General features: G+C 44.6%; 1 protein-coding gene across 1 annotated transcript in view; it reads left to right on the top strand.

The window, feature by feature from the left end:
- Positions 1-13,688: 13,688 nt before the first annotated feature.
- The window catches only part of LOC120927532 (myeloperoxidase-like), a 34,002-nt gene continuing 25,148 nt past the window's right edge, over positions 13,689-22,542 (top strand). Inside the window, exons 1-2 of the mRNA XM_040338274.1 lie at positions 13,689-13,787; positions 13,901-13,986. Coding sequence (XP_040194208.1) covers positions 13,911-13,986 — 76 coding nt within the window. The 5' untranslated portion in view covers positions 13,689-13,787; positions 13,901-13,910. The remainder of the gene's footprint in view (positions 13,788-13,900; positions 13,987-22,542) is intronic.

Genomic DNA, 22,542 nt, shown 5'->3' with positions numbered 1-22,542 from the left:
CCTACATTGATCCTACTTCAGGCCCATTGAATATCATTGAAGTCGGACCAAAGTAGTATCCTGTTCATGAAAGTAGGATGGATGTAGGACCAATGTAGGATAAATGTAGGACCAATGTAGCAGAGCAAAGGAGGATGAAAGTAGTGTAGTAGTGTGAACCCAGCCTAAGGGTTTGATAATATATTGCTTGACATATGATTACTCGTGGTTTTTATGCAAATTAATTACACATCTGGTAAAATTAGTGTCCTGGATTGTATGTAAAATTGTATGCGTCTAAGTGATTCGACGCATGCGTGGAAGTATTTACCTTCCAGGGTCGCGCACGTCGCCGCGTCATCGACGCGGCGACGGCGCGGCCACGTCACCGCGTATGTTTTCCGCGGGGATTTTGATCTGATGGTGTGTACAGCCATCAGATCAAAATCGGGAGCAGAAATGTCCGCTGGAAACGGTCTGGCGGACCGTTTCCAACGGATATCCTCTCATGTGTACAGGGCCTAAGGTCAAGCGTTCCTTAGTGTTTGACTATATTAACACCATTTCAGCTCTGGAAGAATTGGCTGCTCAATGACCAGAGCATTTTTTGCGATTCGACACTGCGCAGCTTTAACTGACAATTGCGCAGTCGTGCGACGCTGTACCCAAACAAAATTGACATATACTTTTTTTTCCACAAATAGAGCTTTCTTTTTTTGCCCTATAAACAAAAAAAGAGCGACAATATTAAAAAAAAAAAAAAACCCTATTCTATACTTTTTGCTGTAATAGCCCCAATTTTTTTTTAAAGCAAATTTTTTCCTCCGTTCAGGCCAATATGTTTTCTTCTACATATTTTTGGTAATAAAAATCACAAAAAAAAACGTATATTAATGGGTTTGCGCAAAAGTTATAGCGTCTACAAAATGGGGGAATAGATTTCTTTTTTTTTTTTTTTTACTAGTAATGGTTGCAATCTGCCTCTTCCTCTTTACCAACTTCTGTTATGTCACTTACATAAGTTGAGGTTAAATTGCGTGAACTTTTGAGATTTAATCTAAGTTCCTTTTCACTACATTGCTTCTTGAAAAAACAACATTACATAAGATAACCTTTAAGATTAGTTAAGTGAGTCTTGCAAAAAATTACTATCCTTTTTCCAAATAAAAAATTAACCACTTCAGCCCCGGAAACTGCCCAATGACCAGAGCATTTTTTGCGATTCAGCACTGCATCGCATTAAACTGACAATTGCGCGGTCGTGCGACGTTGTACCCAAATAAAATTGACGTAATTCCCACAAATAGAGCTTTCTTTTGGTGGTGTTTGATCACTTCTGCGGTTTTTTAATTTTTGCGATATAAACAGAGAAAGAGCGACAATTTTGAAAAAAAAAAACGCATTATTTTGTACTTTTTGCTGTAACAAATAGCCCCATTTTTTTTTAAAAGCTAATTTTTTTCTCAGTTTAGGCTGATATGTATTCTTATACATATTTTTGGTAATAAAAATCGCAAAAAGCGTATATTGATTGGCTTGCGCAAAAGTTATAGGGCCAGATTCACAAAAGAGATACGACGGCCTATCTCCTGATACCCCGTCGTATCTCTGTGTTACAGCCGTCCTAACTATGCGACTGATTCATAGAATCAGTTACGCATAGCTAGCCCTAAGATCCGACAGGTGTAATTGAATTACACTGTCGGATCTTAAGGATGCAATTCTAGGCCGGCCGCTAGGTGGCGAGGCCATTGCGGTCGGCGTAGAATATGCAAATGACTAGTTACGGCGATTCCCGAACGTCGATCTAACCTTACATCGTTTTCGTCGAGTTACGCCGCGTAAAATTAGGGCTGAGCCCTAGTTGTTCTAAGCCATGTTAAGTATGGCCGTCGTTCCCGCGTCGAAATTTAAAAAAACACGTCGTTTGCGCAAGTCGTCCGTGAATGGCGCTGGACAACATTTATGTTAACGTCGAAACAAATGACGTCCGTGCGACGGCATTTAGCGCAATGCATGTCTGGTAATTTACCCGACGGAGCATGCGCAGTACGTTCGGCGCGGGAACGCGCCTAATTTAAATGGTGTCCGCCCCATTTGAATTGGGCGGGCTTGCGCCGAGCGCATTTACGCTACACCGCCGCAAGTTTACAGGTAAGTTTTGAGAATCAGGCACTTGCGCTGTAAACCTGCGGCGGTGTAACGTAAATCAGATACGTTACGCTGCCGTGGAGCAACGTAATTGTATCTGAATCTGGCCCATAGTGTCTACAAAATGGGGAATAGATTTATGGCTTTTTTTTTTTTTTTACTAGTAATGGAGCCGATCTGCGATTTTTATTGGGACTGTGACATTGCGGCAGACAAATTGGACACTTTTGAGACATTTTTGGGACCAGTGTCATTTATACAGTGATCAGTGCTATAAAAATGCACTGATTACTTTATAAATGACACTGGCAAGGAAGGGGTTAACACTAGGGGGTGATCAAGGGGTTAACTGTGTTCCCTATGGTGTGTTCTAACTGTAGGAGATTGACTGACTAGGGGAAGAGAGAGATAGGTGTTCATACATAGTATGATCACTTGTATTTCATGCAGTTCCAAATAGTAGGCTGCACCACACGTCCTTTGAGAACCCGTATAGGGGAACATTATTGTGACACAAATAATCCAAACGCCAGAAACATTTCGAATGCAACACGTCACTTTCCTCTTTTCGTTTTAGAGGAGTAGAACGGTTGTCTCACTCGCCCAGAGGAGGTGACCGGGAGAGAAGACTATTGGGGAGAGAAGCATGGTGGGTTTTTAGATTAAAAACTAGATCGTCTCAGGGGTTAAACCTAAGGTGGGATCTGGATTTGCACTTACGTTAAGTATAGTATGCCTCTTCCCAGAGCCTCCTCTCTCATACCTCCTCTGGTGCCTTTTTTCACATACCTGGATTATCATTTTTATGTTTGTATTTAATGTTTTTTGAACCTCATGGTGTGTTTTAATTATATAAATGTGTATGGATGCATGTACGACTGCGCATACGTGTACATATTACTACTACAAGGTGTGTGAATAATAGTGGCATGTATATGGATCACCCAGTATGCATTGCAGCTGATTCCCCTTTTGGATAATTGCCTGTAGTCAATTTAGACAATTAATGGATGGAGTCAGTGATCCTTAGAGCTACTATTTATTTCACAAGTTTCATGTCTGTAATGTGGTTATGACGAAGGCCGAATACCCCCCTCGTTCGGTTCGCACCAGAACCTTCGAACGGACCGAACGTTCGCGCGAACATTTAGAACCCCATTGACGTCAATGAGACTCGAACGTTCGAATTCAAAAGTGCTCATTTTAAAGCCCAATATGCAAGTTATTGTCGGAAAACGTCTTTGAGAACCCGGGTCTTGCCCCAGGGAACATGTATCAATGAAAAAAAAAGTTTTAAAAACGGTCGTTTTTTCTGGAACAGCGATTTTAATGATGCTTAACCACTTAAGGACCGCCTCCTGCACATATACGTCGGCAGAATAGCTGCGACCCACGGCTGGGTACTAGTACAGGACGTACCTGTACGTGCCCAGCCGTGGGTCGCAGGCGCGTGCCCATGGCGCGCTCCGTGACCAAGACCGCGGGACTCGCGGATCCGATCACCGCTGGAGGCCCGCGATCGGTCCCCGGAGCTGAGGAACGGGGAGAGCCGTGTGTAAACACGGCTTCCCCGTTCTTCACTGTGGCGGTAGCATTGATCGTGTCAGCCCTTTTATAGGGGGACACAATCGATGTCACACCTATAGCCACACCCCCCTACAGTTGTAAACACACTTCAGGTAACACATAACCCCATCAGCGCCCCCTGTGGTTAACTCCCAAACTGCAATTGTCATTTTCACAATAAACAATGGATTTTAAATGCATTTTTTGGTGTGAAAATGACAATGGTCCCAAAAATGTGTCAAAATTGTCCGAAGTGTCCGCCATAATGTCGCAGTCACGAAAAAAATCGCTGATCACCGCCATTAGTAGTAAAAAAAATAATAATTAATAAAAATGCAATAAAACTATCCCCTATTTTGTAAACGCTATAAATTTTTTGCAAACCAAATATATTTTTGTGGGATATTTATTAGAGGAAAAAGTAAAAAATATTGATTTTTTTTCAAAATTGTCGCTTTATTTTTGTTTATAGCCCAAAAAATAAAAAACGCAGAGGTGATCAAATACCACCAAAAGAAAGCTCTATTTGTGAGAAAAAAGTCCGCCAATTTTGTTTGGGAGCCACGTCGCACGACCGCACAATTGTCAGTAAAAGCGACACAGTCCCGATTTGCAAAAAGGGGCCTGGTCCTTTAGCTGCATTTTGGTCCGGGTCTTAAGTGGTTAAAGTGAAAAAAAATGAAAAATTCCTTTAAATATCGTACCTGCTGGGTGTCTATAGTAGTGGCACGTGTTTAGAACTGTCCCTGCACAAAATGAGATTACTATAAGAAAAAAGTAATTTAAGACTTCTTGCGGTTTTAATGTAATGTTTGGTCCCTGCAATATGGATGAAAATCACTGAGAAAAATAGCATGGGTTTCTTTAGGTGCAAACTACAGAGCACAAGTGCAGTACTGGTACACACCAAGTATTTTAGGTGCAAACTACAGAGCACAAGTGCAGTACTGGTACACACAAAGTAACTTTAGGTGCAAACTACAGAGCACAAGTGCAGTACACACCAAGTAACATTAGGTGCAAACTACAGAGCACAAGTGCAGTACTGGTACACACAAAGTAACATTAGGTGCAAACTATAGAGCACAAGTGCAGTACACACCAAGTAACTTTAGGTGCAAACTACAGAGCACAAGTGCAGTACTGGTACACACCAAGTAGCTTTAGGTGAAAACTACAGAGTACAAGTGCAGTACTGGTACACACAAAGTAACTTTAGGTGCAAACTACAGAGCACAAGTGCAGTACTGGTACACACAAAGTAACTTTAGGTGCAAACTACAGAGCACAAGTGCAGTACTGGTACACACCAAGTAGCTTTAGGTGCAAACTACAGAGCACAAGTGCAGTACTGGTACACACAAAGTAACATTAGGTGCAAACTACAGAGCACAAGTGCAGTACACACCAAGTAACTTTAGGTGCAAACTACAGAGCACAAGTGCAGTACTGGTACACACAAAGTAACTTTAGGTGCAAACTACAGAGCACAATTGCAGTACTGGTACACACAAAGTAACTTTAGGTGCAAACTACAGAGCACAAGTGCAGTACACACCAAGTAACATTAGGTGCAAACTACAGAGCACAAGTGCAGTACTGGTACACACAAAGTAACAGGTGCAAACTATAGAGCACAAGTGCAGTACACACCAAGTAACTTTAGGTGAAAACTACAGAGCACAAGTGCAGTACTGGTACACACCAAGTAGCTTTAGGTGCAAACTACAGAGTACAAGTGCAGTACTGGTACACACAAAGTAACTTTAGGTGCAAACTACAGAGCACAAGTGCAGTACTGGTACACACAAAGTAACTTTAGGTGCAAACTACAGAGCACAAGTGCAGTACTGGTACACACCAAGTAGCTTTAGGTGCAAACTACAGAGCACAAGTGCAGTACTGGTACACACAAAGTAACATTAGGTGCAAACTACAGAGCACAAGTGCAGTACACACCAAGTAACTTTAGGTGCAAACTACAGAGCACAAGTGCAGTACTGGTACACACAAAGTAACTTTAGGTGCAAACTACAGAGCACAAGTGCAGTACTGGTACACACAAAGTAACTTTAGGTGCAAACTACAGAGCACAAGTGCAGTACACACCAAGTAACATTAGGTGCAAACTACAGAGCACAAGTGCAGTACTGGTACACACAAAGTAACTTTAGGTGCAAACTACAGAGCACAAGTGCAGTACTGGTACACACAAAGTAACTATAGGTGCAAACTACAGAGCACAAGTGCAGTACTGGTACACACCAAGTAACTTTAGGTGCAAACTACAGAGCACAAGTGCAGTACTGGTACACACCAAGTAGCTTTAGGTGCAAACTACAATACGGGCAATACACCACGTGAGAATACTGCAGCTAGCACAATCAACTGATAGACAGTAAATTAGGATAGGAAGAACTGATCTTGCTAAACTATACAGTGTATAAATATATGTACAACACCTGGGATGTATATATATCCTCTACACACTGTGGCCCAGATCCACAAAGATCTGCCCCGGCGCGTCGTATCTGAGATACTCTACGCCGCCGTACCTTACCTGGCTTTGGTTCGAATCCATAAAGATTTTGCGCCGTAAGTTACGGCGGCGTAGTGTATCTCAAGCGGCGTAACGGCGCGGAATTCAAATCGGGCGGGTAGGGGCGTGTTTCATTTAAATGAAGCGCGTCCCCGCGCCGAACGAACTGCGAACAAACTGCACAACGCCGTGCATTGCGCGAAATGACGTCGCAAGGACATCATTGGTTTTGACCTGGACGTAAATTACGTCCATCCCGATTCACGAACGACTTACGCAAAAAAAAGAATTTGAAATTATACGCGGGAACGACGGCCATACTTAACATTGAGTACGCCACGAAATAGCAGCTTTAACTATACGCCGAAAAAAGCTGACTAGAGACGACGTAAAGGAATGCGCCGGCCGCTCGTACATTCGAGGATCATCGCAAATAGCTAATTTGCATACTCAACGAGGAAAACGAAGGGAACGCCACCCAGCGGATGCCGAAGAATTGCATCTTAGATTCAAAGGCGTACGAAGACATACGCCTGTCGGATCTAACCCAGATGCCGTCGTATCTTGTTTTGAGGATTCAAAACAACGATACGACGTGGGAAATTTGAAAGTACGCCGGCGTATCAGTAGATACGCCGGCGTACTTTCTCTGTGAATCTGCCCCTGTAACTTTAACTAAACTGACTAAACTGACACCTCTGGCGGCGTAACGTATCCGATTTACGTTACGCCTCTGCAACTTAGACGGGCAAGTGCTGTATTCGGAAATTTGGAACAGGGGGGCTTGTTTTATGTAAATGTTCTGTGACCCGACGTGATTGACGTTTTTCACGAACGGCGCATGCGCCGTCCGTGGAAATCTCCCAGTGTGCATTGCTCCTAATACGCCGCAAGGACGTATTGGTTTTGACGTGAACGTAAATTACGTCCAGCCCCATTCACGGACGAGTTACGCAAACAACGTAAAATTGTCCACTGGTCACGTCACCTGGCCACGTCACCTGCCACAAGTTGTGGATTGTCCACTTGCCATGTCACCTGCCACGTCACCTGCCACAAGTTGTGGATTGTCCACTGGCCACGTCACCTGCCACGTCAATTGACCACGTCACCTGCCACAAGTTGTGGATTGTCCACTGGCCATGTCACCTGCCACATCAACTGGCCATGTCACCTGCCACAAGTTGTGGATTGTCCACTTGCTACGTCACCTGACCACGACACCTGCCACAAGTTGTGGATTGTCCACTTGCCATGTCCCCTGGCCATGTCACCTGGCCACGTCACCTGCCACAAGTGGATTATCCACTTGCCAAATCACCTGGCCACGCCACCTGCCACAAGTTGTGGATTGTCCACTGGCCACATCACCTGGCATGTGACCTGGCCACATCACCTGCCACAAGTTGTGGATTGTCCACTTGCCATGTCACCTGGCCACGTCACCTGCCATGTCACCTGGCCACGTCACCTGCCACAAGTTGTGGATTGTCCACTGGCCATGTCACCTGCCACGTCAACAAGCCACGTCACCTGCCACAAGTTGTGAATTGTCCACTTGCCACATCACCTGACCACGACACCTGACACAAGTTGTGGATTGTCCACTTGCCACATCACCTGGCCATATCACCTGGCCATGTCACCTGGCCACGTCACCTGCCGCAAGTTGTGGATTATCCACTTGCCAAATCACCTGGCCATGTCACCTGCCACAAGTTGTGGATTGTCCACTGGCCACATCACCTGCCATGTCACCTGGCCACGTCACCTGCCACAAGCTGCGGATTGTCCACTTGCCACGTCACCTGCCACAAGTTGTGAATTGTCTACTTGCCACATCACCTGCCATGTCACCTGGCCACGCCACCTGCCACAAGTTGTGGATTGTCCACTGGCCACATCACCTGGCCATGTCACCTGGCAACATCACCTGCCACAAGTTGTGGGTTGTCCACTTGCCATGTCACCTGGCCACGTCACCTGCCACAAGTTGTGGATTGTCCACTGGCCATGTCACCTGCCACATCACCTGCCACAAGTTGTGGATTGTCCACTTGCCACATGACCTGGCCATGTCACCTGCCACGTCACTTGCCACAAGTTGTGGATTGTTCATGTGCCACATCACCTGGCCACATTACTTGCCATGTCACCTGCCACAAGTTGTAGATTTTCCACTTGCCACGTCACCAGGCCACTTCACCTGCCACTTCACCTGGCCACATTACCTGCCACAAGTTGTGGATTGTCCACTTGCCACATGATCTGGCCACATCACCTGCCACGTCACCTGGCCATGTCACCTGCCACAAGTTGTGGATTGTACACTGGCCATGCCACTTGCCACGTCACATGCCACAAGTTGAGGATTGTCCACAATGCAATGCAAGCAATTACATTATTTTTTTTCATTTTTGAGATTTCTAATGTAAAAAAATAGGTCACCTTTAAAACGCCTATAAACGAAATCGCGGCAAAACTATGTGTTTAGCGACGTTTTGCGTCTGAACCCATTTTTTTTGCTTCTGGAAAAACGAGGTTAAACGCAACTGCTTAAAAACGGCAATAAACGAGACTGTGTGCATGGACACAAAGGATAACATTGAATGTGTTCAGGGGCAGTTGAAAAAGCTGTCCAACTGCCTCTGAACACGCGTTTAGCAGCATTTATCAGCGTCTCGTGTGCATGGGGCCCGTTTTGCCACGAATTTCGCTGCGTTTTACCGCGTTTGCGTTTAGTTAAGAAACATCATAAGACCCTCCCTAAGCTCAAAAAACAGTATTATTTAACCATTTCAGCCATTTTGTGAGACCAGAGTGAGTAGCAGCTGAGAGAGCACCAGTGTACTTGTATTTAGCATGTCACTTGCCACATCACCTGCCACAAGCTGCGGATTGTCCACTTGCCACGTCACCTGCCACAAGTTGTGAATTGTCCACTTGCCACGTCACCTGGCCACACCACCTGCCACAAGTTGTGGATTGTCCACTAGCCACGTCACCTTGCCATGTCACCTGGCCACATCACCTGCCATAAGTTGTGGATTGTCCACTTGCCATGTCACCTGGCCACATCACCTGCCTTAGGCCCCATGCACACGAGACGCTGGTAAACGCGTGTTCAGAGGCATTTGGACAGCTTTTTCAACTGCCCTTGAACACATTCAATGTTATCCTATGTGTCCATGCACACAGTCACGTTTTTCTGCGTTTTTTGGCAGTTGCATTTATGCTCGTTTTTTCAGAAGAAAAAAATGGGTTTCAGACGCAAAACGACGCTAAACGTGGTACCTGACGTGGCCAGTGGACAATCCACAACTTGTGGCAGGTGACATGGCCAGATGATATTGCCAGGTGATGTGGCCAGTGGAAAATCCACAACTTGTGGTCAGGTGACGTGGCAAGTGGACAATCCACAACTTGTGGCAGGTGACATGGCCAGGTGACATAGCAGGTGATGTGGCAAGTGGACAATCCCCAACTTGTGGCAGGTGACGTGGCAGGTGATGTGGCCAGGTGACATGGCCTGGTGACGTGGCAAGTGGACAATCCACAACTTGTGGCAGGTGACATAGCAAGTGGCGTGCCAGGTGATGTGGCAAGTGAACAATCCACAACTTGTGGCAGGTGATGTGCCAGGTGATGTGAACAGGTGATGTGGCAGGTGACATGGCCATGTGACATGGCAAGTGGACAATTTGCAACTTGTAGCAGGTGACGTGGCCAGGTGACATGGCAGGTGACGTGGCCAGGTGATGTGGCAAGTGGACAATCCACAACTTGTGGCCAGGCTACATGGCAGGTGACGTGGCCAGTGGACAATCCACAACTTGTGGCAGGTGACGTGGCCAGGTGATTTGGCAAGTGGATAATCCACTTGTGGCAGGTGACGTGGCAAGTGGACAATCCACAACTTGTGGCAGGTGTCGTGGTCAGGTGATGTGGCAAGTGGACAATCCACAACTTGTGGCAGGTGACGTGGCCAGTGGACAATCCACAACTTGTGGCAGGTGACATGGCCAGGTGACATGGCAAGTGGACAATCCACAACTTGTGGCAGGTGACATGGCCAGGTGACATGGCAGGTGACGTGGCCAGGTGATGTGGCCAGTGGACAATCCACAACTTGTGGCAGGTGGCGTGGCCAGGTGACGTGGCAGATGACGTGGCAAGTGGACAATCCACAACTTGTGGCAGGTGACGTTGAAATTATGGCAAATAATGAAAAACCATTAAAAAAAATTAATTGCTTGCATTGCATTGTGGACAATCCACAACTTGTGGCAGGTGATGTGGCAAGTGACGTGGCCAGGTGACGTGACCAGTGGACAATCCACAACTTGTGGCAGGTGACATGGCCAGGTGACGTGGCAGGGGATGTGGCCAGGTGATGTGGACAATCCACAACTTGTGGAAGGTGACATGGCAAGTAATATGGCTAAGTGATGTGGCAAGTGAACAATCCACAACTTGTGGCAGGTGACGTGGCAGCTGACGTGACCAGGTGACGTGGCCAGTGGACAATCTACAACTTGTGGCAGGTGGCATGACCAGGTGACGTGGCAAGTAGACAATCCACAACTTGTGGCAGGTGATGTGGCCAGTTGACATGGCAGGTGGCGTGGCCACATCATGTGGCAAGTGGACAATCCACAACTTGTGGCAGGTGATGTGGCCTGGTGATGTGGCAAGTGAACAATCCACAACTTGTGGCCAGGTGATGTGGCAAGTGAACAATCCACAACTTGTGGCAGGTGATGTTGGCAGGTGACGTGGCAGGTTACATGGCCAGGTCATGTGGCAAGTGGACAATCCACAACTTGTGGCAGGTGATATGGCCAGTTGACGTGGCAGGTGATGTTGCCAGTGGACAATCCACAATTTGTGGCAGGTGACGTGGCCAGGTGACATGGCAAGTGGACAACCCACAACTTGTGGCAGGTGATGTGGCCAGGTGACATGGTCAGGTGACGTGGCCAGTGGAAAATCCACAACTTGTGGCATGTGGCATGGCCAGGTGACATGACAGGTGATGTGGCAAGTGGACAATTCACAACTTGTGGCAGGTGATGTGGCCAGTGGACAATCTACAACTTGTGGCAGGTGATGTGGTCAGGTGATTTGGCAAGTGGATAATCCACAACTTGTGGCAGGTGACGTTGCCAGGTGACGTGACAAGTGGACATTCCACAACTTGTGGCAGGTGTTGTGGTCAGGTGATGTGGCAAGTGGACAATCCACAACTTGTAGCAGGTGATGTGGCAGGTGACGTGGCCAGGTGACATGGCAAGTGGACAATCCACAACTTGTGGCAGGTGATGTGGCCAGGTGACATGGCAGGTGACGTGGCCAGTGGACAATCCACAACTTGTGGCAGGTGACGTGGCCAGGTGATTTGGCAAGTGGATAATCCACAACTTGTGGCAGGTGACGTGGCCAGGTGACGTGGCAAGTGGACAATCCACAACTTGTGGCAGGTGACATGGCCAGGTGTCATGGCAAGTGGACAATCCACAACTTGTGGCAGGTGATGTGGCCAGGTGACATGGCAGGTGACGTGGCCAGTGGACAATCCACAACTTGTGGCAGGTGACGTGGCCAGGTGATTTGGCAAGTGTATAATCCACAACTTGTGGCAGGTGACGTGGCCAGGTGACATGGCCAGGTGACGTGGCAAGTGGACAATCCACAACTTGTGGCAGGTGACGTGGCCAGGTGACATGGCAAGTGGACAATCCACAACTTGTGGCAGGTGATGTGGCCAGGTGACATGGCAGGTGACGTGGCCAGTGGACAATCCACAACTTGTGGCAGGTGACGTGGCCAGGTGATTTGGCAAGTGGATAATCCACAACTTGTGGCAGGTGACGTGGCCAGGTGACATGGTCAGGTGATGTGGCAAGTGGACAATCCACAACTTGTGGCAGGTGATGTGGCCAGGTGACGTGGCCAGGTGACATTGCAAGTGGACAATCCACAACCTGTGGCAGGTGATGTGGCCAGGTGACATGGCAGGTGATGTGGCCAGTGGACAATCCACAACTTGTGGCAGGTGGTGTGGCCAGGTGACGTGGCAAGTGGACAATTCACAACTTGTGGCAGGTGACGTGGCAAGTGGACAATCCGCAGCTTGTGGCAGGTGATGTGGCAAGTGACACGCTAAATACAAGTACACTGCTGCTCTCTCAGCTGCTACTCACTCTGGTCTAACAAAATGGCTGAAATGGTTAAATACTGTTTTTTGAGCTTAGGGAGGGTCTTATGATGTTTCCTAACTAAAAGCTTATAAACGCAAACGCGGTTAAATGCCTGTTTTAGCCTTTAAAAACGTGTGTTTAGCTGAGTTTGCACCGGCGTCCCGTGTGCATGGGGCCTTAACTGTAACACAGCCCTAAGTATATGTACATAGAGGTGTTCAATGCAGTGTTGCCACTCAATAAGGCAGGCATGTGTTTCTTGACTATGGAAATGTGCCTTGTCTTTATATGAGTAGATATTGATCATGCTTTACCCTAGACCCATCTTACATTTTATCAAAAACATTTCCAGGCATCCAGTACAATTATAAAATAAGAAGCTCATAATAACGTGGTATCAAACCTCCCATAAAAATAATACATTCTCCCTGTACATGTGTGGGTTTTCTCCAGGTACTCCCGTTTCCTCCCACACTAAAAAAGACATGCTGGTAGGTTAATTGGCTCCTGTCTATTGGCCCTGGCATGTGTATGTATGAGGCTGGGTTCACACTATCTTCGCATGCGGCTCACAGCAGGGCTCTGGCGTGTCACCGTTTCAGGTCCGATTTCCGGCTGAATTCAGACCTGAAACGGACCAAAAGACACACGGGGCTCTTGGGCAAATTTGCACCGGACATCTGTGAACTGGCTCAATAGTGAGCCAGTCAAAATCTCCTGCTATTGCGAATTCACAATATAGTGAACCCAGCCTCAGTGTGAGTTATGGAACTTAGATTTAAAGCTCCCTTAGGGCAGGGAATGATGTGAATGTACAATATACAGTATATGTAAAGCGCTGCGTAGATTTTCAGCGCTATATAAGTACCTGTAATACATTTAAAATAATTGCATCTTCGATGTGGTGGCTACATTATTTTTTATATTTTTTTGGGCATTTTTTCTCTATTTTCACCTCTTGACCTGGCCAGTAAGTCTGTTTTTTTCACGTTTATTTTATAAACTCTTTGCTCTCGAGCAAAAGTGCAGTTAAATCATGGTTGAGAAAAACATTTAAAACTGAAACAAATGCAGTTACCACATTAGATTACTATCTGCAACATATTACATTTTTGTTTAATACCACTTTAAGGATTTTTACAAACACATCTTTATTAGTTTTTTCAGTAGCTTCGTTATGTAAAACTTCCTAATTTAGAGTATTCTGTAATCACTGTGTCAAAGTGTGTTGCCTAATAAACTGTCTTGGTGCAACATTTTGTGTTGTGACATCCACATTCACTCCCCCCATAGTGTTTTTCTATATAAATACTGAGGACCACTGCAAGGACTTTACATCCAGGACATAGAAGGTAAGACACCACTCCACATGATTAATTCACTAGCTGCCAGGCTGATCACCTTTGTCTGATTAGCCACTATTAACCTTAACAATATTCACTTATGCAAAATTATTTTTTTTCAGGAGCTGAAATATGGCTCCCCTGCATGCCGGTATTTCTCTTCTTCTGGTCCTCGGACTGGTGCAGATTGGCACAGCATCTTTTTACGGTAAACCCTTATTGTTGACTGTCTTATTTCGGTTGCATTTCTTATGTATTACTTTAGATGTGAACACTGGTTTAAAAAAATCTGCATAAGAAATACCAAGGTGAAAATGCAGCAAAAATATTTAAATGGCTGTTTGCCTTACTGCTGTAGAACAAAACATTCATAGGTATAGTTGTATATTTACTAATCTGGTCCATTTAGTGTTTTAATACTTTCTGAGGCCCTAACTAGTATATAGATCAGGAGTTCAGACTTCACCAGGTAATGGTATAGCTTAAAGTAGTTAGTCACATGCCAGTCAACTTCTCTAAGTACATACTTTATCCAAAATAATGATTCAGTAAGTATTGCAGTCAATGGATCAGCATGACAAACAAGCAATTAGCATTTTCGGGAGATTAGCAATGGTAGTTAAAATATTTTTGTCAAATTTCCTTTAATGCTATTCAATATTTTTTTAATAATAATTTATTGCATTGCTGATTTTACTTTATGTATGTTTTTTTATATTTTTTCTAATATGTCTAGATCTTTAAATGATGAGTATTTAAACACAAATGTATGTTTTAAAAATATGATAGGGCTAGATTAGCTTTACTATCTGTCTGGAGCACTCCAGTGGCTAATTTCATCATACTTCCCAGTTTTAACACCTTCCCTTGCAGAGATCACTCATTCATCTTTTTGTACTATATTCAGTTATGTAAAACAAATGAACAGTCAACAGAGAGCAGCAGAATTTGAGTGTTATGGTTGCAGCAGAGTACAGACCTGGATATTTAGTTAACTTGCTTAAGGGGTACAGAAATGGATGAATTTAAAGTTCTTTAACCACTTCCATACAGGGCATGTATACACCTTCCCGCCCAAGGCAATTTTCAGCTTTCAGCACTGTCGCACTTTGAATGGCAATTGCGCGGTCGTGCTACACTGTACCCAAACAAAATTGGCGTCCTTTTTTCCCCACAAATAGAGCTTTCTTTTGGTGGTATTTGATCACCTCTGCGATTTTTATTTTTGCGCAACCACCAAAAAAAAGACTGGAAATTTTGAAAAAAAATTACGTTTTAATTTTTTTCTGTCAATTTTTTTGTAAATAAGTAAGTTTTCTCTTTCAATTATGGGCACTGATATGGCGGCACTGATGGGCACAGATGAGATGGCAATAAAAAAGAACAAAAAGCGGCGCCCTCTAAGCGTAGTATGAGGTTTAATAAGGCGAACAAACAACAATAATTCATATGTAAGGTTACTCACAAAAGTAGAGGGAATAAAAGTGTTTGGATACTGGTGTCATCTGAGGCTGGCGTCCGGAAGGTGTAGACTCTGCTGGAGAGGTCTCTGATGCAAGCTTCAGGCAGCGTGATGGTTTATCTACACGATGATGGCCGTGGGGGGTGTCTCAGGGGATCCCCGGATGGTATCGCAGCAAAAGTACTGGGGGAACAGAGACGCCACCTTCGGCGCGGTGGAACGCAGCCGTGGAGCGCAAACCAGTCGTACGTCACTTCGTACGTCACTTCCGGGTGAAACCTCAGGGTGATGCGCGCGTTCGAGACATGCGTGTCTCTTCGTCAGGCTCTATGGGGGCCATCTTTGGTGAGGGATAAAAGAACAGCTCAGGCGGAGCTGATTGGTTAATGTTACCATACCCGGAAATCAGCTTGACATAGCGGGGAATCGAAAAGCAGGCAAACGTACATCAATAGGGACATTATTTTTAGGAAGTCTCACAAAGAAATATTATAAGAAAAACATAAGCATACAAAATTTATAGTGTTGTAACATATTTGAGAGATAAAAACTGGATTGGAACAATAAAGTTAATTCTATGAGACGGACTGCCAGTAGGGGATGTACATAAATAGATACTACATGGGTAAATGTGTAACTATATACAAGACTTACTCATGAGACATATCAATGTAAATGAGACACTAGGAGGTTGTGGGAATGAATGGAAAAAATATAAGAAAAAAGAAAAGAGAAAATTAATGTAATCCAGACTTGATTTTGGAAAGGTATAGAACATTAGGATGAGATAATCCGGGGCTATATTGAATTAACAATTCACAAAGGAATACTACGAAATTTGTTAAAAATGATTACAATAATAAGAATATATAATAAGTTGTGTGATATAAGAGGAAATATATTGTATTATACAATATATTACATTATAATATATTATAATGTAATTATAATAGTAATAATCATCAATTAAAAATTATATAAAATTGATTGATTAAAAAATGGATAAAAATTGATAAAAATAGTTAGAAAATGTTATACTAAAATAAAGGTATTACAATAAGATATTAATTTCTAGTCCCTCGTTCAGGCCTCGAGGCGATAGACAGTCTAGGGTGAAGATCCAATAATTTTCGCGTTCGCAAAGTTTTTTGTATCTCTCGGCTTGGGGGAGAAGTCTAGATATGGCCTCTATGACCCAAACTCGAAGTTCTGAAGAGGATTGTTGGTGGGCCTCTTTAAAGTGCCTAGCAACACTGTACTTTTCTAGGCCTTTTTCGACGAAATTCCGATGTTCACCAAACCTCTTCCTTAATGTCCGAATGGTACGGCCCACATAGAAGAGGCCGCAGGGACAGGTGAGACAGTACACCACATATTCAGAGGAACATGTAAAGAAATCTGGTAGGGTATATTGCTTTCCTTTACAAATAAAGTCTTTCTGTCGATGAGTTACATGAGGGCAGGTAAGGCAACGGGCTTTTTTACATTGGTACATCCCTTTAATGTGAAAGAAAGTCAAAGAGGCGGTGTTACTATTGCGTTTTTTGTTATTATTCTTTAATTTGCTAGGCGCTATACTAGCCTTTATGTTTTTGGCTCTTCTATAGCTTACTATAGGGCGTTCGGCTAACGAAGTTTTCAGATGTGGGTCTTCTTTTAAGATAGGCCAATGTTTGGCAAGGATCCTTTCCATTTGTCTGAATTGGCTATGGAATTGTGTAACAAAACGCACTATGGGTGTTGACTCTTCTTTTTCGTCCTGTGTCTTGTGTGCTCTAGGGATTACTTCTGTGTGTGAATAATGTTGGAAGGCACCTTCAATGAGGTCAACAGGATATCCTTTTTCAGAAAACTTGTCTTTCAATTTTTGGCCATGGGTGATATAGTCCTTATGTCTAGTACAATTGTGTTTAAGACGACAAAATTGACTTTTCGGGATATTCTTTAGCCAACGGGGATGATGGCAACTCCGATAATGTAAGAAGGAGTTCCCAGCAGTGGGTTTCACAAAATTTTGGGCACAAATGGTGGTATTGTCATATGAAAGCTCCAGATCTAGAAAGGCTAGGGTTTTGTCATCAGTGACTGCTGTAAAAGAAAGGCCCATGGTATTGGAATTACAGTGTTCCAGGAACTTGGGGATTAGCTCACCGGGACCATCCCAGATGATAACAATATCATCTATGTACCTACCGAAAAATACAAGATGAGAGGCAAACGGATTGTTATACCATATGTGGTGGAGTTCCCAGTAGCCCATGGTTAAGTTTGCATAACTAGGTGCAAAATTGGCTCCCATGGCTGTTCCTTGAACCTGTATAAAGAACTCACCATCACTTTCGAAATAGTTGTGTGTGAGACAATATTTTAGCAGATCCAATAAAAAATGAATTTGTCGGGGATTCAGCAAGGGATCTTTGTTTAAAAAATATTGGGTTGCTAGTATACCCACTTCATGGGGTATCGAAGTGTATAATGATACTACATCCAGGGAAAGCCAACGGTAAGACTTTTCCCATTGGTAGGGTTGTAGCATCTGGAGTAGATGTGTACCATCCTTGATGTAGGAAGGGAGGTTCGCCACTAAAGGTTGTAAAAAGTGATCTATATAGATCGAAAAGTAACTAGTGACACTTTCCATTGCTGCCACTATGGGTCTCCCTGGGGGATTGGATAGATTTTTGTGGACTTTGGGTAAATGGTAAAAGTACGGTCTCTTGTAGAAATCATGAAGTAGAAAGGCCACTTCAGTTTTTGTCACCAGGCCTTCCACTTTTGCTGCATTAACTAAATCGTGGGCTTCTTCAGAGAAAGCCACCAGTGGATCAGTTGTCAATTTACGGTAAGTGGTAGTATCAGATAAGAGACGGGAGCTCTCTACCTGATAGTCAGTCAAATTCTGAATAACTATGCCTCCACCTTTATCAGCTTGACGTATAACAATAGAATTGTTTTCGGTTAGTCGTTTCAGAGCTGAATTTTCTGCTACTGAAAGATTAGAAGAGTTCTTATGTGTGGCAGTTTGTTCACACATACGTAAAATGTCACTATAGACTACCTGGTAAAAACTCTGTATAAAGGGCCCTTTTGAATAGGTAGGGTAGAATATAGATTTAGGTCTAAATTTGGTCTGTACTATTGGTGGGGATGTAGAAAGATGTTGGGTAAGCAATTCGACATAATCGTCAGAATCTTCAGTGTACAGAAGTTCAAGGTGATCAAGAGCCATTTTTTCAGGAACACTACAGTTCTGAAAAAGGTCTGGACTAGTAAGACAAGCTTCAGTAAAAGGTGTATCCAGTGTGGCTTTGGCAGTTTTTAAATTAAAGAAACGTTTAACAGTAATATTCCGAATAAACCTATTAAGATCTAAAAATAGGGTAAACGGATTAGGTGGGGCCATGGGTGCAAAGGTGAGGCCTCGAGCTAACAGGGACTCTTCGGAAGTAGTAAGATTATGGTCAGATAGATTAAAGATTTTTATAGTTGTCGTACTTTTCGTTTCTTTTTGGCGTCTCCTTCTGCCCCCTCTTCTGCCTCTGTATCTAGTTTTCTTTTTGGGCAAGACAGGGGGGCTGTCACTAAAAAAGGCGGAACTGGAGTTGTTAATAAGGATGGTATAGTGTTAGTTGGTTCAGAGTCAATTTTCATAACCAAAGAGGATGGTTGAGGAGGATAAGTTATATCATGGGCTGAACTGGTTCCTGGTTTTGGAGATAATGTGAGGTCTGCAGACACAGGATTAAAAGGAGCTGGAGATCTTAAAGGACTGTAATGGAGTGTGGGACAGATGAGATGGCACTGATGGACATCGATGAGGTAGTACTGACGGGCACAGATGAGGTGGTACTGATTGGCGGCGCTGGTATGCGGCACTGATGGGCGCTGATATGCGGCACTGATGGGCACTCATAGGCGGCACTGATGGGCACATGGGCGGCACTGGTGGGCACACATAGGCGGCACTGATGGGCACATGGGCGGCACTGATGGGCACTCATGGGTGGCACTGATGGGCACTCATGGGCGGCACTGATGTGCACTGTGGGGTGGCACAGATGGGCACTGTGGGGTGGCACTGATGGACACTGTGGGGCGGCACTGATGGACACTGTGGGGCGGCACTGATGGACACTGTGGGCGGCACTGATGGACACTGTGGGGCGGCACTGATGGACACTGTGGGGCGGCACTGTTTTCCTTTTGTTGCCAGTCAGTGCCTATTTGTGGGCACTGATTGGCATCTTTATTTTTTGCCAGACTTATTTTTTTTTTTCAAACTTTTTTTTTTTTTTTCAAACTTTTTTTTTTTTTTTAGACTTTTTTTTTGCCCCGTTTTTTTTCTTCCTGCCCTTCCCTGGTGGTCCAGGGTGGGCTTCCCTGGTGGTCCATGTGGCGATCCGAGGGGGGGCTGCGCTGATAAACAATCAGCGCGACCCCCCCCTGTCAGGAGAGCCGCCGATCGGCTCTCCTCTACTCGCGTCTGTCAGACGTGAGTGAGGAAGAGCCATCGACGGCTCTTCCTGTTTACATCGTGATCAGCCGTGATTCGACACGGCTGATCACGTGGTAAAGAGTCTCCGTGAGAGACTCTTTACCGAGATCGGTGTTGCGGGGTGTCAGACTGACACCCCGCAACAACGATCGCCGCGATGCGCGCCTCCGGGGGCGCGCAACGGCTCAGAATCCTGAGGACGTCATATGACGTCCGGTCAGGATTCTACAACCACTTTGCCGACGTCAATTTGTCATTGGCGGGCGGCAAGTGGTTAATGTCCTCCAAAACCTACATGATTAGGTTTCTGTGGACTGACCCCTTATAGGACAGTATTTTAAATTAAATATGAAATTCCATGATATTGAAATTGTCTTTAAAGTTTTAAAGATGTAGCTTGTCTTTTAGATATAGAATCATATACCATGTATTATTATTTTAAGTGCAATGTTTGCATTGAAATAGGATATAAACTTTATTCAAATATTTGGTAATTCGTTCAAAATAAAAATTTACATTTAAGTGCTCTTTTATTTTTTATACTAAAATGGAAATCATACACTTGGGTAACAAAAGATCAAAGTTACGTTGTGAGTTTACTTCCTTTGTGGTACAATATGAGAATAAAATAAAAAAAATTGGCAAATAGATGTCGGAGATAAGTATGTATGTTGGAGGTAATATACGTATTGCTTATGTTTCCTTTTATCAGATTTAGGCTTAATGTACACGGGACGTTTTACAACCTCTTCTGAACGATTTAACTTGACATATAGTAACCGACGCTTAAAAACATCAGTTTTGCCGTGCTTACATGCCGTGTTTTGCGTTTAGAAGCATTTTTTTTTCTTTTGAATAGTCAAAAATGTAAAACGCCTGTAAACAAAATGCGGCTAAACGCGAGTTAACATGCATTTACAAGCTGTTACAGGCGTTTGCCGTTTCAAATCACTCTGAACATCCGTCCTGAAACGCATTTTTTTGCTTTAAAAAAAATGCTTCTAAACTCAACTGCCTAGAAATTACTATAAACTACCCTGTGTACATGTCATGATAAAATAACATAGAGGGGAGTTCAGGGCCAGCTGATCAAAACGTCCAACTGCTCCTTAAAGCGGAGTTCCGGCCACAATTTTAAATATAAAACTTTTTAAATATAAATACCCCTGTATTACACAAGCTTAATGTATTCTACTACAGTTAGTCTGTAAACTAAGGTCCGTTTTGTTAGGTTGTTACAGCATTTAGACACTTTATAAAACAGAAATTGACTGGGGCCATCTTAAGTGTGGGCATCATGAAGCCAGACTGTATGACTTCCTGGATTTCAGCCTTGCAAAACTCGCACATGCTCAGTGCTACACAAGCGGTGTAATGGTTTCAGATCAGGTTTCAATAGCAACGAGAGTGTCAGAGGAAGTTACCACCCCTTATCTATGCAAACCTCTCCTCCCCCCTCCTTCCAGGAACCAGTAAATATACAAAATAATTTGTTCTTGTGCAGATATATCTACATAACAAGATGATATATATATCTTGTTATATATGTGGTGTGTATACATATACCAGACATGTGCACTGTCAATAAATCCATTTTGTTTAGTTCCGTTTCGCATTAGCCGTTATTTCATATTTTGTGCCCGAAACTCAATTTGGATTCGTAGGAAATACGAATTTTCGTTAGATTCGTTCACTTTTCATAACAATTACCAACATTCGTTATGATGAATTTAAAAATCTGGACGCTTAAAGAGGACTAATAGTATCTGCTGTGCTCATTATGAGGGGTTCTCACCATCCCTGTGCTGTGCTCATGAGGGGGTGGTTCCCATCATCCCTGTGCTGTGCTGAGTTCCCGGGTCTGTACTTCTGCTGTGCTCATTATGAGGGGTTCCCACCATCCTTGTGCTGTGCTCATTATGAGGGGTTCCCACCATCCTTGTGCTGTGCTCATTATGAGGGGTTCCCACCATCCTTGTGCTGTGCTCATTATGAGGGGTTCCCACCATCCCTGTGCTGTGCTCATTATGAGGGGTTCCCACCATCCTTGTGCTGTGCTCATTATGAGGGGTTCCCACCATCCCTGTGCTGTGCTCATTATGAGGGGTTCCCACCATGCCTGTGCTGTGCTCATTATGAGGGGTTCCCACCATCCCTGTGCTGACTTCCTGGGTTTGTACTTCTGCTCTGCTCATTATGAGGGGTTCTCACCATCCCTGTGCTCTGCTCATTATGAGGGGTTGTCCCCATCCCTGTGCTGTGCTGACTTCCCGGGGCTGTAGGGATGGTGGAAACCCCTCATAATGAGCAGAGCAGGAGTACAGCCACAGGCATGGTGGGAACCCCTCATAATGAGCACAGCCACAGGGATGGTGGGAACCCCTCATAATGAGCACAGCACAGGGATGGTGGGAGCCCCTCATAATGAGCACAGCACAGGGATGGTGGGAACCCCTCATAATGAGCACAGCAGAAGTACAGACCCAGGAACTCAGCACAGCATGGGGATGATGGGAACCACCCCCTCATGAGCACAGCACAGGGATGATGGGAACCCCTCATGAGCACAGCACAGGGATGATGGGAACCCCTCATGAGCACAGCACAGGGATGATGGGAACCCCTCATGAGCACAGCACAGGGATGATGGGAACCCCTCATGAGCACAGCACAGGGATGATGGGAACCCCTCATGAGCACAGCACAGGGATGATGGGAACCCCTCATGAGCACAGCACAGGGATGATGGGAACCCCTCATGAGCACAGCACATGGATGGTGAGAACCCCTCATAATGAGCACAGCAC

This window comes from Rana temporaria, chromosome 2 (assembly GCF_905171775.1).
Source record: "Rana temporaria chromosome 2, aRanTem1.1, whole genome shotgun sequence".
NCBI lineage: Eukaryota > Metazoa > Chordata > Amphibia > Anura > Ranidae > Rana > Rana temporaria.
Note: the sequence above shows the minus strand (reverse complement) of the source record. Positions and strands in the feature narration are given on the sequence as shown.